Source organism: Parambassis ranga, chromosome 16 (genome assembly GCF_900634625.1).
Source record: "Parambassis ranga chromosome 16, fParRan2.1, whole genome shotgun sequence".
Lineage (NCBI taxonomy): Eukaryota > Metazoa > Chordata > Actinopteri > Ambassidae > Parambassis > Parambassis ranga.
In genome coordinates, this window is record NC_041036.1 from 18,312,840 (window position 1) to 18,330,368 (window position 17,529).

The following is a 17,529-nucleotide window of genomic DNA, read 5'->3' on the forward strand; positions in this document are numbered from 1 at the left end:
TTATCTCTGTATGTTGACCGCTATTTACATGTTTGTGTAGAAAACTTTCCAATGCAACATATCAGCATATTTTTCCAGCTGCATTTGTATGTGTGTTTGTCGTTGTAGTACCATTTGAATACAGTGGATGCGATGGAAACATTTATGCTGCACGTATTGACAACTTCAGCTTCTTGCATCCTCTTTAAAATAGCTTCATGTATCTGGAACAGCATGAGTTCTAAGAAAAATTGCTCACATGATTCTTCATTTAAACATCCACTAAAAAGGCATCACAGCCTCATGTCTGAAGGCTTCCTGTTCACATTTTGAGTTAAGATAACTGTTAAGATTAGATCTGAGCTGTCTGACACCCTCTCATTTCCTCATTCATACTGTACAAAACACTGAGCAGAGCACATAAGAGCACTCACTAAACACACAGCAAACACTTTATACACAAAACTAAAGAACAAAAAATCAGCTTGTAGTTTACAATATGTACCATTATAACTTCTTTACAAGCACCAAACATGTCAACTACCTGGACATTAGAGCTATGAAAAGAATAAAGCTGCGTTCAAGAGCTTACAGCACACTGACTATAGTGCAAGTCCCAGCCAGATGGTAGAGAGGACTGTTACTCATTAATCACAATGAGGCTCCATCATCAGTCCATCACATCGATCCACACAGTCCTTATTGTACATGATTTCCTTCACATTAGAGTACACGGCCTCGTCCCCTCTGTTCTCTGCTTCTGAGACACAATGTCTGGTCTCCTCATCCTCCTCCACCATCACCTCCTCCTCTTTCCTCTCCAATGTTTCTCCTTCCTCTCCAGCATCCTCTTTCTTTTCCTCTCTTACCTGCCTCTTTACTTCAGAGTACTCCGTCTCTGTGCTCTCTTGCTTCCTCCTTGCCACCTCGCTGGGTCTCATCCTTTTCAGCAGGGAGAAGTCAATGCTGGCGTACTCCACATCTTTTGGGCCACTGTTCAGTTCAGTGTCTGTCGTCCCTCTGTCCACAGCTCCATTCTCATGTACCTGTCAGGTACACAGAAGATGATACAAGTCCAAGAATGTGCACATTAACTGTGAAATGTCTAATATTTTTACATCACTGCCAACCACTGATTCATCAGCTTTAAGAAAGGAACTCAAAGATACTGCAACCAATACATTGATGTTAAGAACCTTTTAATAAAATTGTGAAATTGCATTGTGGACAGACTGAGACTGACCTGGTCAGACCACATTAGAAGGTGACAACATTGTTTCAGTAGTGTGTAACCATGTGTGTTCTCAGCCACACTGAAGGATCGTCTAATGAACTGATGACGGCTGCTTAAGCAGAAGTAGCTATATAAACATATGAACACACATACCAGCATGTTGCCTTGTGGGATTATCATCTCCATAGTCTCATCCACATTTTCAGACTTTTTCTGTTTGTTTCTGGAGAAAAATATATTTGTGCAGCAACAATATAAATGTATGTATAGAAATATAATCCACAAAACAATGAATTAAAACAACAGCATACCTGTGGCATTTTATAGCCAAACAGCAAACAACTGCTGACAGAACGGCTCCAATTAAAAACGCAATGATGACTTCCAGCCTTGAAGCAGTTTGGAAGATTTCTTCTGATTTACCTGCAATCAGAAAGATGAAATACAGGTTTGTATTTGTAATAACTTGTACACTGGTTGACTACAGAGGATAAAACAGAGATACTAAAAATATCATAAAGTGGTCAAAAGTAGCAGAAGTGCTGAAGATGAGAGGACGTACCGGCCTCAGGCAACTTTGTCTGAATGGTGAGGTTTGCTTTTACTTCTCTGTTCTCATTACTGGCCACACATTCAACAGCAGTGTTACCATGGTTTCTCACAGTAACAGTGCTGTTGACTGTCTGCTTTGACACAGAGGTCACGACAGAGTACTGAGTGTGGTCCTCCAGCAGCGGCCATTTGAAGGTGGGTAAAGGAAACCCCTCACTGACACACCAACAGGTCAGGACATCTGACTGAAGCTCACACACAGAGCCAGTCTGGATCTCTGTGATCCCTGCAGATACATACCAGAACACAGTGTGTCAACTCAAAATGGTGAATGGCATGAAGGTGCAAGGTAAAGGTTTGCAGCATAGAAAGATATTTAAACATCTGTGAGCAGTGTTAATATACATGTACTTACATGTCACTGTTACAGTGACTCTTTCTGTCAGGGTGGTGTTCAGATGGTTTGCTGTGCAGATGTACTGTCCTGAATGCTCTGCTGTCACATTAGGGATGACTAGTGTAGCTGATCCAGTGCCGTTGTGCAGGGTTGTGTTAGAACTAAGTTTAGTCCACATAATAACTGATGGAGGGAAACTTTCAGCACTGCAGGTCAGACTCAGAACATCTCCCTCATTAACAGCTGTAGAGCCGCTGATCTGAGGTTTCCTGATGTCTGTGAACATTTCAGTGTTTTAGAGTAATTAAAGGTAGGGTAGGAGATTTCATTCTGATGCACTTTTTGTTAAATTAGTGTAACTTCACTTTACAATCCGATAGCAACCGATTACTTTGGCAGTTTCACTTTAAAACAAAGAATATTAATCATCTGTGGAAGCTATAAAATGCTAAAAACATCAGCCAATCCTAAGAGATGTTTACTTTCAAAATCTGGCTGACTCACTGAGTTTTCAAAATCTCCTACCCTACCTTTGAGATAAAACACAAGAAAACTGTCATCAATTTTACAACCACTGGAGGGCAGCAAAGTAAAAAGTTCCAACATATTTGAAAGTAGACCTATTCATTTAATGACCTGACCTCTGAAAAGAAAAGGCCACAGTACTGTTCTGGTTTGTTAAAAGCAGAGGGTTGTGTACTCACATATCACTGTTACAGTGACGTTTCTCATCTTGTGGGTCTTGTTCAGGTGTGTAGCTGTGCACACGTACTGTCCAGAATCTTCTGCAGTCACATTATAGATGGACAAAGCTCCTGTTCTTTGGTCCTGTGTGAAGGTGTCAGTGTCTTCCTGCAGATCACTTTCAGACATTTTAGCCCATGTGATGAGTGATGGAGGGAAACTTTCAACACTGCAGGTCAGACTCAGAGTCTCACCCTCAGTCACTTTTCTGCTCCCTGTGATTTGAACTTCCTTCACATCTATAAGACAGAAACACACAGTATGTAGCTTCCAGACAGCCTGCAGACACACTGTACAAACACTGTAGTACTCACAGCTCACGTTCACAGTCTGAGTCTCCTCTGTAGTTATGTCACCTCTGAAGCTGACCTTACAGGTGACATTGGTGCTGTGGTGTTCAGCTAATGGGTTAAAGGTCAAAGTAGAGGTGTGTCTCTGTGTCTCTTCACTCTTATAAGCAGTGGTTTTTCCTCTCCATGACCAGGTGATGTTAGGAGCAGATCCAGAGCAGAGACCAGGAGCAGTGCAGGTCAGGGTGCTCTGCTGTCCTGCTGTCAGTGGAGGAATCACCACTGTGGGCTTCTGACTCAGACCTGATGGAAACACAGAGCAGAGTGGGATCAGGTGGACAGTCTGAAGGTCAGCATTCAATAAACATTTCAATGAAACAATAAGTGTTAGCTTTAACTGCTGCAGTTCCTACTGTCTGCAAACAGAGGACCATCAATGACAAAAGTTACTTTAGGATTCATCAAGATTATAAATAACTTTTCATACCTTTAACAGTGACAGCTGCTTTTGAAGTGAAGGTAAATGCTTCACTCTGTTTGGAACCTTCAACTCTGAGCTGATAAAATCCAGAATCAGACTCTCTGAGATCATTAATCATGATGCTGCAGTTTCTCTGACTCACATCAGGCTCCAAAAGTGACACTCGACCTCTGAACTCAGGCTGAACTGATTGACTCTTGTCGGTGTGAAATATTCTGTTATAATACCATATTTGATCAGCTTTTATCCTTTTGGACCAAATGACATGTGTGGGTGTAAAGATGGTGGTGAAAGAACACGGTATCACAACACAGAGTCCAGCCTCTGCTGTTAGTTCTCCCTCACTGAGAGTGACACAGTATCCTTGCTGTGGACAGTGCTGTTTTCCCCAAACTGAAGCACCTGTTCATGTAAACAAGGAGACACAGACAGAGACAGAGACAGTCTTTAAGAGGACACAATGGTATCTATCAGCTTCTTATTTACAAGGATCACATTTCAGGATTTACATATTTCAGAGTCATGTGTTAGATCAACATTAAAGCAAACACACAGTAGCTGATCATCCTCATATAAAATGTCATATGAAGGACTGAAAAATCAAACTTTTTTCCAAGAAACTGAGTTACATACAGTCACATACCTGTGTCAGCACTGATCCCAGACAGGAACACAGTCATCCAAATGTGAAGAAACATCCTGATTCAGAACAGATTCCACTCTAAAATGTATCTGTGTGTGTATATTCTGAATAAATGCTGCTGCCACTTTTCAGGTTGAGTCCTTTCAAATGAAACATATGAGCATATTTGTCAGGCTGCATCTGTATGTGTGAAGAGGAAGTCTTCTTCAGCCATCATCAACAACCAATCACAGACTGACTGCAAAGAAAAGTAGAACTTTTTAAGTGGTGGATAAAGTAGCTATTAAAACAGCCAGTATTCTTTTAAGGCTGCTTGATAACAACAGAGCTATATTTTGATATAATGTTTTTTCAATACAACTTTTGATGCCTTTTATTGATTCAGCTCTGGTTTCAGCATCAGGGAAGTCACACATTGTCATGTTGCCTTATGTGATACAGCTGCATTCAGTGTCTTTTATAGCTTCTTTTTCACACCATGGTATCAGTATGATTATCAGAATATGTCTCTAATAGGCCTGCATGTTTAAACTTAACTGCAGAGAGTGCAAACATGGCAGAGCTTCAATCTGGCAGCACTGTGCAGCATCACAGTATTAACTGTAGAGCCAGTGGTTCTGTGGGAAAACACAGCCTCTTCCCCAGAGCTGTGAAATCCATCACCCCATTTCCCCATACACATCCCACCCACCCAAAGGCTGAGCAGTAACCTCTGACCACAGACACTCTGCACTTTGAAGCATTAATACCCTGCATTTTGTACTATATATGTCATACTGTTCACTTTAGAAATGTAATTTGCACTGTTAGTTTTAGTCTTTTTTTCTTTATTCTATTTTATATTTATCTAGGTATATTTTAAGCATGTCTCTTTTTTAATTTTGTGTCCATCTGTGTGCCTAATCCACGCACTGCTGAACAAAATGTCATTGTGCCTTGCATAGTGAGAATAAAGACTCTTGATTCTTGAGTCGAGTGTCTCTGTTTTAAACTGACTCTTCCTTGTCTCTGTACTTCCTCTGTCTTTATGGCAAAGGTGTTAAGTACATTTCTCTGAATAATAAAACACTGACAGACAGTATGACTCCCTTCAAGACTGCTTCACTTTGTAGGCACAACTCAAATAGTATTTACATACATTGATCAAACAGTGAGAGTATGGAAAATCAATTTTCAGCTGGAGGCAGTCATTCTAAAAATAAAACTCACAGGTGTACAGCAGGGTCTGGGGTCTCTGTTAAATGGTGTATTAGCCCTTTAAACAGCTCTCTCTGTAACTATGTCTCATCCTGATAGCAACTCAGCAATGTGTATGATATATTCATAACAATAATCAATGATTTTTATTGTTGCTGTACATTGAAGGCTACTTTCTGGTTTCAGCATCACAGAAGTCACACATGACCTAATATGGAATCACTCACAGTGTCTCTGGTTACTTCCTGTTCACACCAAATTATCTCTGTATGTTGACCGCTATTTACATCTTTGTGTAGAATTTTCAAATGCAACATATCAGCATATTTTTCCAGCTGCATTTGTATGTGTATTTGTGTTTGTAGTAACATTTGAATACAGTGGATGCGATGGAAACATTTATGCTGCACGTATTGACAACTTCAGCTTCTTGCATCCTCTTTAAAATAGCCTCATGTATCTGGAACAGCATGAGTTCTAAGAAAAGTTGCTCACATGATTCTTCATTTAAACATCCACTAAAAAGGCATCACAGCCTCATGTCTGAAGGCTTCCTGTTCACATTTTGAGTTAAGATTACTTTTAAGATTAGATCTGAGCTGTTGGACACCCTCTCATTTCCTCATTCATACTGTACAAAACACTGAGCAGAGCACATAAGAGCACTCACTAAACACACAGCAAACACTTTATACACAAAACTAAAGAACAAATAAGTCAGCTTGTAGTTTACAATATGTACCATTATAACTTCTTTAGAAGCACCAAACATGTCAACTACCTGGACATTAGAGCTATGAAAAGAATAAAGCTGCGTTCAAGAGCTTACAGCACACTGAATATAGTGCAAGTCCCAGCCAGATGGTAGAGAGGACTCATTAATCACAATGACGCTCCATCATCAGTCCATCACATCGATCCCCACAGTCCTTATTGTACATGATTTCCTTCACATTAGAGTACACGGCCTCATCCCCTCTGTTCTCTTCTTCTGAGACACAATGTCTGGTCTCCTCATCCTCCTCCACCATCACCTCCTCCTCTTTCCTCTCCAATGTGTTACGTTCCCCAATTAGTCCAGGGGATGAGGGGAAGCAACAATAATGTTACCCAGGCTTGAGGAAGAGACAGCAGTCGGAAACAGTGACAATCAAATTCATTAACTTAAACGAATTACAAAATAATAAATTAAACACAAAAGCAAAAACTAAAAAAGATCAGCGCTGAATATCATGCTCTAGTCCCTCTGGACGGAGCAAAGACGCATGGTGTACAAGTTGGCCCACACTGGCCCCGGCCATGTGCACATCTCCAGTTGATATACTTCTATTGATGAGGACCAAGTGGACTCAGGTGTGAATCATCCACTTGGTTCACTGGAAGCACTTGGAAACCTGCACAGAAAGCAGAGACACAGACATACACACCCACCAAATACCGGCACGTAACACCCCCTCCCATAAAAGCAAACCCCCGGTTTGCAAACTAGAGGGTTAACAAATACAAAGTGATCCCACTACACGAAACAAAGTTCTGTCCACAGAACCAGTTCTGCCTTAGAATTAATGGAATCACAGGCCACATGGCCACACACGCTACCGCCACAGCCACTACTATGGCCGGCAGCACCACAAATCACGCCTGGCAACACCTCTGCCCACAGCAGAGAAACTCACGAAAGTCTTAGCACACGCGAACACACACCCCTGCTCGCAGCAGAGAACACAACGAAACGTACGCTAACACACATGAAAACTGAGTGTGCGCACACACCTCTGCCTCCAGCGGAGAAACACACGAACTAAAGTGCACACTCGCACACCTCTGCCTACAGCAGAGAAAACACAAAGGACGAAGCGTACGCTAACACACCTCTGCTTTCAGCAGAGAACACACGAACGAAGCGCATGCTAATACACAAGCTAAACCATACAGAGTATCTACACAGACTGTTCCAGTTCCTGCCCAAACAAACTCACCTATCTGTCTTCTGGAGCGTGCCGGGCTCGAGGCGTCTTTAAAGGCTGAACTCCAGTGGCCGAGGCCCTGAAAAGCCTACCCCCGCCAGGGAACTGGATCCCCACCCAGGATTAGCTCCGAAAATAAGAAAGGCAAAATAACAAGAGTGTCTGATGGAAGGACTGCTAGCAGACCAGCTGGGCACTCACCTATTCTAAACTGGGAAGACAGTCAATGGGGTTAAAGCTCACATTCACCACGAGGTTTCCAGCAGGCTACATGGCTACAACAAAGCTACACAGTCACTGAGACCTTGCTGAAACTCTCCCTCAGTAGGATATCCCGGACGAGCCCCCATTTGTTACGTTCCCCAGTTAGTCCAGGGGATGAGGGGAAGCAACAATAATGTTACTCAGGCCTGAGGAAGAGACAGCAGTCGGAAACAGTGACTATTAATTAAATTTATTAACTTAAACAAATAACAAAATAATAAATCAAACACAAAAGCAAAACTAAAAGAGATCAGCGCTGAATACCATGCTCTAGTCCCTCTGGACGGCGCAAAGACGCATGGTGTGTGCATCCACAAGTTGGCCCACACTGGCCCCGGCCATGTGCACACCTCCAGTTGATATACTTCTGTTGATGAGGACCAAGTGGACTCAGGTGTGAATCATCCACTTGGTTCACTGGAAGCACTTGGAAACCTGCACAGAAAGCAGAGACACAGACATACACACAAGTACCGGCACGTAACAAATGTTTCTCCTTCCTCTCCAGCATCCTCTTTCTTTCCCTCTCTTACCTGCCTCTTTACTTCAGAGTACTCCGTCTCTGTGCTCTCTTGCTTCCTCCTTGCCACCTCGCTGGGTCTCATCCTTTTTAGCAGGGAGAAGTCAATGCTGGCGTACTCCACATCTTTTGGGCCACTGTTCAGTTCAGTGTCTGTCGTCCCTCTGTCCACAGCTCCATTCTCATGTACCTGTCAGGTACACAGAAGATGATACAAGTCCAAGAATGTGCACATTAACTGTGAAATGTCTGGTATATTTACATCACTGCGAACCACTGATTCATCAGGAACAAGGAACTCAAAAATACTGCAACCAATAAATTGATGTTAAGAAACTTTTAATAAAATAAAATAAAATAAAATAAAATAAAATAAAATAAAATAAAATAAAATAAAATAAAATAAAATAAAATATAGTTATCTATTGCTCATGACCTTACATCTTTGGCCTACAACACACCCACAGTGCATTGTGGACAGAACTGGTCAGACCACATTAGAAGGTGACAACATTGTTTCAGTAGTGTGTAACCATGTGTGTTCTCAGCCACACTGAAGGATTGTCTAATGAACTGATGACGGCTGCTTAAGCAGAAGTAGCTATATAAACATATGAACACACATACCAGCATGTTGCCTTGTGGGATTATCATCTCCGTAGTCTCATCCACATTTTCAGACTTTTTCTGTTTGTTTCTGGAGAAAAATATATTTGTGCAGCAACAATGTAAATGTATGTATAGAAATATAATCCACAAAACAATGAATTAAAACAACAGCATACCTGTGGCATTTTATAGCCAAACAGCAAACAACTGCTGACAGAACGACTGCAATTAAAAACGCAATGATGACTTCCAGCCTTGAAGCAGTTTGGAAGATTTCTTCTGATTTACCTGCAATCAGAAAGATGAAAAATACAGGTGTGTATTTGTAATAACTTGTACACTGGTTGACTACAGAGGATAAAACAGAGATACTAAAAAAACTAAGGCAACTTTGTCTGAATGGTGAGGTTTGCTTTTACTTCTCCGTTCTCATTACTGGCCACACATTCAACAGCAGTGTTACCATGGTTTCTCACAGTAACAGTGCTGTTGACTGTCTGCTTTGACACAGAGGTCACGACAGAGTACTGAGTGTGGTCCTCCAGCAGCGGCCATTTGAAGGTGGGTAAAGGAAACCCCTCACTGACACACCAACAGGTCAGGACATCTGACTGTAGCTCACACACAGAGCCAGTCTGGATCTCTGTGATCCCTGCAGATACATACCAGAACACAGTGTGTCAACTCAAAATGGTGAATGGCATGAAGGTGCAAGGTAAAGGTTTGCAGCATAGAAAGATATTTAAACATCTGTAAGCAGTGTTAATATACATGTACTTACATGTCAGTGTTACAGTGACTCTTTCTGTCAGGGTGGTGTTCAGATGGTTTGCTGTGCAGATGTACTGTCCTGAATGCTCTGCTGTCACATTAGGGATGACTAGTGTAGCTGATCCAGGGCCGTTGTGCAGGGTTGTGTTAGAACTAAGTTTAGTCCACATAATAACTGATGGAGGGAAACTTTCAGCACTGCAGGTCAGACTCAGAACATCTCCCTCATTAACAGCTGTAGAGCCGCTGATCTGAGGTTTCCTGATGTCTGTGAACATTTCAGTGTTTTAGTTCATTTAAAAATATTTAAACAGGAATTAGAAATAAAAACAAGGAGAAAAATCAAATAAAAAGTAAAAGTGATACCGACATCATGACCACTGAGTCTCACTTTCTGACACAATATTTTGCTTTGATTCTTTCTATACCATATACCATACATACTATATATACAGAGTTATTTTCAGAGTTCCTGGTTTTACAGAGAATGCCAACAAGGGGTAATTGATATATATATCACTGTCATTAATTGTACAACCACTGGAGGGCAGCAAAGTAAAAAGAAAGTTCTAACATATTTGAAAGTAGGCCTATTCAGTTTAATGACCTGACCTCTGAAAAGAAAACGCCACAGTACTGTTCTGGTGTGTTAAAAGCAGAGGGTTGTGTACTCACATATCACTGTTACAGTGACGTTTCTCATCTTGTGGGTCTTGTTCAGGTGTGTAGCTGTGCACACGTACTGTCCAGAATCTTCTGCAGTCACATTATAGATGGACAAAGCTCCTGTTCTTTGGTCCTGTGTGAAGGTGTCAGTGTCTTCCTGCAGATCACTTTCAGACATTTTAGCCCATGTGATGAGTGATGGAGGGAAACTTTCAACACTGCAGGTCAGACTCAGAGTCTCACCCTCAGTCACTTTTCTGCTCCCTGTGATTTGAACTTCCTTCACATCTATAAGACATAAACACACAGTATGTAGCTTCCAGACAGCCTGCAGACACACTGTACAAACACTGTAGTACTCACAGCTCACGATCACAGTCTGAGTCTCCTCTGTAGTTATTTCACCTCTGAAGCTGACCGTACAGGTGACACTGGTGGTGTGGTGTTTAGATAAAGGGTTAAAGGTCAAAGCAGAGGAGTGTCTCTGTGTACCATCAGTCACATTCTCAGTCTTGAATTCAGTGGTGTTTCCTGTGATGTAAGAGTCATTATTTCTCTTTCCTCTCCATGACCAGGTGATGTCAGGATCAGATCCAGAGCAGAGACCAGGAGCAGTGCAGGTCAGGGTGCTCTGCTGTCCTGCTGTCAGTGGAGGAATCACCACTGTGGGCTTCTGACTCAGACCTGATGGAAACACAGAGCAGAGTGGGATCAGGTGGACAGTCTGAAGGTCAGCATTCAATAAACATTTCAATGAAACAATAAGTGTTAGCTTTAACTGCTGCAGCTCCTACTGTCTGCAAACAGAGGACCATCAATGACAAAAGTTACTTTAGGATTCATCAAGATTATAAATAACTTTTCATACCTTTAACAGTGACAGCTGCTTTTGAAGTGAACAAAAATGCTTCACTCTTGTTGGAACCTTTAACTCTGAGCTGATAAAGTCCAGAATCAGAATCTCTGAGATCATTAATCATGATGCTGCAGTTTCTCTGACTCACATCAGGCTCCAAAAGTGACACTCGACCTCTGAACTCAGGCTGAACTGATTGACTCTTGTCACATTTTCCTTCAGCTGTTTTACATTTGGACCAAATGACATGTGTGGGTGTAAAGATGGTGGTGAAAGAACACGGTATCACAACACAGAGTCAAGCCTCTGCTGTTAGTTCTCCCTCACTGAGAGTGACACAGTATCCTTCTTGTGGACAGTGCTGTTGTCCCCAAACTGAAGCACCTGTTCATGTAAACAAGGAGACACAGACAGAGACAGAGAGAGTCTTTACAGTTTTTTCTGATTGCTTAAACACTAACAATGATTCTTATAGCACAATTTCTAAAACTATTAATAGTTATAGCAAAATCACTCACTGAGTTTGCAAAACTAAAAGCAAAAAAACTGCTTTAAACTCAATTTGCACTTTTGTAACACACAATTTGCAAATGTATAAATATAATCCACTTGACAGCACTGTTTTTGCTGAACTGTAAACACAACTCACTGCTTTACACACAACTTCCAAATGATCAACACACTCCTAGTAAAACTACACACATTTATGGCTAGTATTTACACTATTTTGCCAACTGTCTGGCTACACTGTCACATGTGAGAACTGTTTTACATCTTTAGTTCACTTTGCATTCAGCATGAGCTCTGTCAATAAGCCACAGGTAAGCTTCAGTGTGGAGAACAATGGAGGGAGAAGGAAACTGAGAAGAGTGAGAATTAGAGGAGGAACATGAGGAAGAGGAGGAGGACAAAGACTAGGACGTGAATTTAGAGGAAGAGGATGAGGAGGTGAAGAGGAAGGAGGAAGGGTAAGAAGAAATAGAATTACTGATGTCATCGGAGCTACAATAGTGGATCATGTGATCAACCATGGAATGACCCTGAGGGAAGCTGGACAATGGGTTCAGCCTGAGCCGCTACACTGTAGCAAGCATCATAAGGACATATTGATGAGAATGGGTTAGTACAGTTCCCTCACACTAAGTTTTGTAGTAGTACCATACTCTAATGAGAAAAACAACAATACTGTACATGTAAAACTGAAACTGTTACTCCACAGAATTACTAGACATCCAGCATCTGGAAGGAGGCATGCGAGGATATGGACCAGGCATCATGTCAGGCCTGGATACGGCACTCCAGGAGACATGTTCCCCGGTGACTTGGACTAGAAGACATTGCATGAGACGATGAAATTCTGTGGCCGGACCCAGAGAGACAATGAGACTGATTTTCTCTCTCTCTCTCTCTCTTTCAGTGAAATTGTATGTTTTCTTGTGTTTGTTTTGATGTGTGTGAATAAACATTCATACTTGAAATTTGAATCCCTGTGTGTTTATAGAACTATTTATGACAAAGGTTTGACCTCACATGGACAGACCTTGTGCACAGAGAAAGCAAAAGCCAGATGTGTTTTCAGTTAATACCATCAGTGTGTAGTTGGCACATTGTGTGCTTAGTAATATGATGGTTTGTGTTAACTGTGTGGTACAAAAATACCATTTTTACAAAGGTTTGAAGAGTTAAGCAAGATGTATTGGCTTTTGCAAGAGATCTACAATGTTTTGCTGATTTGGTGTAAGGTTTTTTTATTTGTGTGTAGAGTTTTGCACAAATAGCCAATAGTTACAGAAATGTGCTTAAGCAATGTAAACACAACTCACTGCTTTACACACAATTTCCAAATGATCAACACACTCCTAGTAAAACTATACACATGTATGGCTAGTATTTACACTATTTTGCCAACTGTCTGGCTACACTGTCACATGTGAGAACTGTTTTACATCATTAGTTCACTTTGCAATCAGCATGAGCTGTCAATAAGCCACAGGTAAGCTTCAGTGTGGAGAACAATGGAGGGAGAAGGAAACTGAGAAGAGTGAGAATTAGAGGAGGATGAGGACATGAGGAAGAGGAGGAGGACGAAGACTAGGATGTGAATTTAGAGGAAGAGGACGAGGAGGTGAAGAGGAAGGAGGAAGGGTAAGGAGAAATAGAATTACTGATGTCATCAGAGCTACAATAATGGATCATGTGATCAACCATGGAACGACCCTGAGGGAAGCTGGACAATGGGTTCAGCCTGAGCCGCTACACTGTAGCAAGCATCATAAGGACATATTGATGAGAATCGGTTAGTACAGTTCCCTCACTCTAAGTTTTGTAGTACCATACTCTAATGAGAAAAACAACAATACTGTACATGTAAAACTGAAACTGTTACTCTACAGAATTACTAGACATCCAGCATCTGGAAGGAGGCATGCGAGGATATGGACCAGGCATCATGTCAGGCCTGGATACGGCACTCCAGGAGACATGTTCCCTGGTGCCTTGGACTAGAAGACATTGCATGTGATGTTGATGAAATTCTGTGGCCGGACCCAGAGAGACAATGAGACTGATTTTCTCTCTCTCTCTCTCTCTCTCTCTCTTTCAGTGAAATTGTATTGTTTTCTTGTGTTTGTTTTGATGTGTGTGAATAAACATTCATACTTGAAATTTGAATCCCTGTGTGTTTATAGAACTATTTATGACAAAAGTTTGACCTCACATGGACAGACCTTGTGCACAGAGAAAGCAAAAGCCAGATGTGTTTTCAGTTAATACCATCAGTGTGTAGTTGGCACATTGTGTGCTTAGTAATATGATGGTTTGTGTTAACTGTGTGGTACAAAAATACCTTTTTTTACAAAGGTTTGAAGAGTTAAGCAAGATGTATTGGCTTTTGCAAGAGATCTACAATGTTTTGCTGATTTGGTGTAAGGTTTTTTTATTTGTGTGTAGAGTTTTGCACAAATAGCCAATAGTTACAGAAATGTGCTTAAGCAATTAGAAAAAACTGTAATTGCCCCGTGTCTGTGTTATGTTTCCTGTGGTTTAGTCTTGCTTCCTGTTTTATTTCAATAGTCTCGTCTTCCTTGTGTTTTCCCACATGTTTTACTTCCTCTTGTATCTTCCCGCTTTGTGTGATTGTCTGCCCTCCCCTGACTGTGTTCACTTGTCCTCCCCTTTGCTTGTGTCTCTTTGTCTTGCTTGTACCCTGTGAGATCTCTGTTTTGTCACTGTGAGGTTCTGTGCTCTGTTTTTTTGTTCTCCTGTGTCTTCCAGCCCCATGGTTATATTGGATTACCTGTGCTTTGGTTTGTTCCAGTTAAAACCATTGATTAAATTTAGGATTTCCTTTGTGAAAGGTGTGAATGTGTGGAGAGAAAAAAACACATTCTGAAGGATGTTCAGTGTCACAACAACAGTTCTGATGTTTGCGTCTTGACGGTCACATACCTGTGTCAGCACTGATCTCACACAAGAGCACAGCGGTCCAAAGGAGAAGAAACATCCTGATCCAGAGCAGACTGGAAGTGAATTGAAGTCAGACGTCAAAAAGACACTTCTGTATCTCCACATATCATGTAGCTGACACTTTAAAGTCTTTGACTCATTAACTCTTTATTTCCCTCTCCTCGACAGCTGACAGGAGTCTGTAACAATGGACCCTTGCTCAGACTGTTTACATTTTTCAGTAGCACACCAACTGTAATATTGTTTACTGTTCATGCACCTTCATATGCAACAACTGCACGTGTGTCGTACTGTTTCTCTCCCCTGACATTCTCTGCTCAATGTTGCACAGCAGATCACACATTTATGTAGCTTTACTTATTCATAGTTTGTTTTATGTTAATATACATGACAATAAATACGTTGAATCTTTCCCACAAGAAATGTTAACAGTTATGTTTTTACCTCTATCTGCTGTCCTGCACTCTGCTCCAGACCAACGATCTCCTCTGATGTCTGCTAAATGTTCCTTCCCCTTTGTGATAAATTTAGGGAAGTCTTTCAATGTACAAAGTCATGCTTTTCTTTGACTTCCATATTATGATCGTGATCTATCTATATTAATTACTTATTTATCTATTTACAACTTTTTAATGAAATGTTTTAAGAATTTAATAATAGACATGTTTATTTCAATAGAAATACGTTTATATAGACAAGTATTATTTACCGTACTTGTCATCACATTCTGCAGTGCATGTTCACTTTTAACACTGAATAATGATGCTCTAATGCAAAGTCACAGTGTCTGTTCAGCTGGTGTTATTTGGCCTTATATGGTATCAGTGCCAGTGTGTGATGGCTTGTTGATCACACTTAGTCATTTTTAACTGGATGGTGAAGTACGATAACATAGAGCTAACATGCTACATGCCTGTTTCCACTTTGGTTGTAATCAATTGATAATGACTTTGTTTATCCCCTAGGAGCTCACACAGCTGCAAAGTGGGCACAGGTGAAGGAAAGACACTTATTGTGTGTAAACCTAAATGAAAAGAACCAAATCCCAAAGGTTTTAAAATGCATATAAATACAGTAGTCACAAAAAAGGAACTTATCAACAGAGACCAAAACTGTTCCTTTAGCACACTGATGTTGATGTCTGCTGTAAAGTTGGCCATGTTACAGTGTTTTCTGAATGCTTAAACACTAACAATGATTCTTATAGCACAATTTTTAAAACTAATAATAGTTACAGCAAAATCACTCACTGAGTTTGCAAAACTAAAAGCAAGAAAACTGCTTTACACTCAGTTTGCATTTTTGTCTCGGCTTCTTTGTCTTCGTCTTCTACTTTGGGCTGGGTGAATGGGTGGCCGTCTTACACACACCTCCGACACATCTTTTATATTCCATTTCGTGTTTTATTTTCAAAGCTGAACAAAAGGTCTTAAAAAATACAAAATAATTTAACTCAAATGAAAACCACTCAAAACTAATAACGCTTGGCCAAAGGTGGTCAAGAAACTGTTTGCCACCTTCTTCCACCCCCGCGCTCACTCCAAACATTTTTCCCATTCATAAAAATCCTGGCGCTGCCCTTATGACGTCACCTCCACTTCCCGTAAAAACCCTAACTAAACATAAATGTAGATTTGTTATGTGTAGCAAAATAATAATAATGGCACAGCTTTCAAATATACTAAATAACCCAAAACAATATTGTACAGTGCCAAATAATCAAAAAATGGCTACAACATTCCGGCCCCTAATTCTTGTACAACAAGTAATTACATTACATTCTATAAGTAGCCATTTCATCAACTTAAAAAAGGCTCCATCTTAGATGCCTATTGAAATCTTCCTCAAAAAACAATGGTTCAAAACGTCAACAAATGTCTTTGTACTTGCAGAGTCAGAGGTTATACCATGACTCACAGAAGGCAAACATTTACAGCTGCCTTTGCACTGCCTCCATAAGAAGGCAGATCTTACTAATGGGCTTCTCCAGTTCGCTTGTTTGTGTCTTGATACAAACACGCCGAACAAATCCTTTGGAATCTGCCATGACTTTTATGATGCGTCCAACTGTCCAAGAATTTCTTGGAGCAGAGCCATCTACGATAAGCACAACATCCCCCACAGCAAAATTCCTTCTAACTTTGTTCCATTTTTGCCGCTCCTGCAACATTGGAAGGTATTCTTGAATCCATCTTTTCCAGAATAGATCGGCAATGTACTGAACCTGCCTCCAGCGTCTCCGAATGTACAGGTCCTCCTTTCTGAACAGTCCAGGTGGCAGTATTGGTTTACCCTTTAGCTGCAGTATGTGGTTGGGAGTTAAAGCTTCCATATCATTCGGATCATCTGAGGAGGTAGTGATTGGGCGATCATTCAGTATTGCCTCTACCTCACAAAGAATGGTCTGCAGAGATTCATCATCAAGTGTTTGCTGTTTTAACACTGAGTTTAACACTTTCTTGATTTCCTGCACTAGGCGCTCCCACACGCCTCCATGATGGGCTCCATATGGTGGATTGAATGTCCATTTTATACCATCTTGTATTAAAATGTTTTGGATTTTGCTTTGATTTAGTTCTGAAATGGCCTGCTTTAACTCTCGATTTGAGCTGACGAAATTGGTTCCGTTATCAGACCGGATTTCCTTTACTTGGCCCCTGCGGCACACAAATCTTCTTATTGCACTTATGCAGGAATCTGTGTCAAGGGAATGTGCCACCTCCAGGTGAACTGCACGACAAACAAGGCAGGTGAACAATGCTCCATATCTTTTGACAGTGCTCCTTCCTCTCTTTATTTCTATGGCTCCAAAATAGTCTAGGCCAACATTTGTAAACGGTGGAGAATCAGCTGATATTCTGTCATCAGGGAGATCAGCCATTTTTTGTTCACCT

At 41.0% G+C, this 17,529-nt stretch overlaps 2 protein-coding genes across 2 annotated transcripts; both read right to left on the bottom strand.

The window, feature by feature from the left end:
- Window positions 1–626: 626 nt before the first annotated feature.
- LOC114448414 (sialic acid-binding Ig-like lectin 5) lies at window positions 627–4,357 on the bottom strand. Its single transcript, XM_028425331.1, has 9 exons — window positions 4,321–4,357; window positions 3,684–4,079; window positions 3,221–3,499; window positions 2,867–3,145; window positions 2,181–2,438; window positions 1,776–2,051; window positions 1,525–1,636; window positions 1,367–1,436; window positions 627–1,025 (listed from the first exon to the last, which is right to left on the bottom strand). Exons 1-9 carry the CDS (start codon window positions 4,355–4,357, stop codon window positions 627–629), a joined length of 2,106 nt encoding a protein of 701 aa, XP_028281132.1.
- A 3,935-nt stretch (window positions 4,358–8,292) lies between these two features.
- On the bottom strand, window positions 8,293–15,116 carry LOC114448110 (sialic acid-binding Ig-like lectin 10). Its single transcript, XM_028424841.1, has 9 exons — window positions 15,080–15,116; window positions 14,618–14,688; window positions 10,678–10,998; window positions 10,324–10,602; window positions 9,659–9,916; window positions 9,297–9,529; window positions 9,054–9,165; window positions 8,896–8,965; window positions 8,293–8,458 (listed from the first exon to the last, which is right to left on the bottom strand). The coding sequence occupies exons 2-7, from the start codon at window positions 14,670–14,672 to the stop codon at window positions 9,106–9,108; spliced, it is 1,206 nt and encodes a 401-aa protein (XP_028280642.1). The 5' UTR covers window positions 14,673–14,688; window positions 15,080–15,116; the 3' UTR covers window positions 8,293–8,458; window positions 8,896–8,965; window positions 9,054–9,105.
- Between the last annotated feature and the right edge of the window lie 2,413 nt (window positions 15,117–17,529).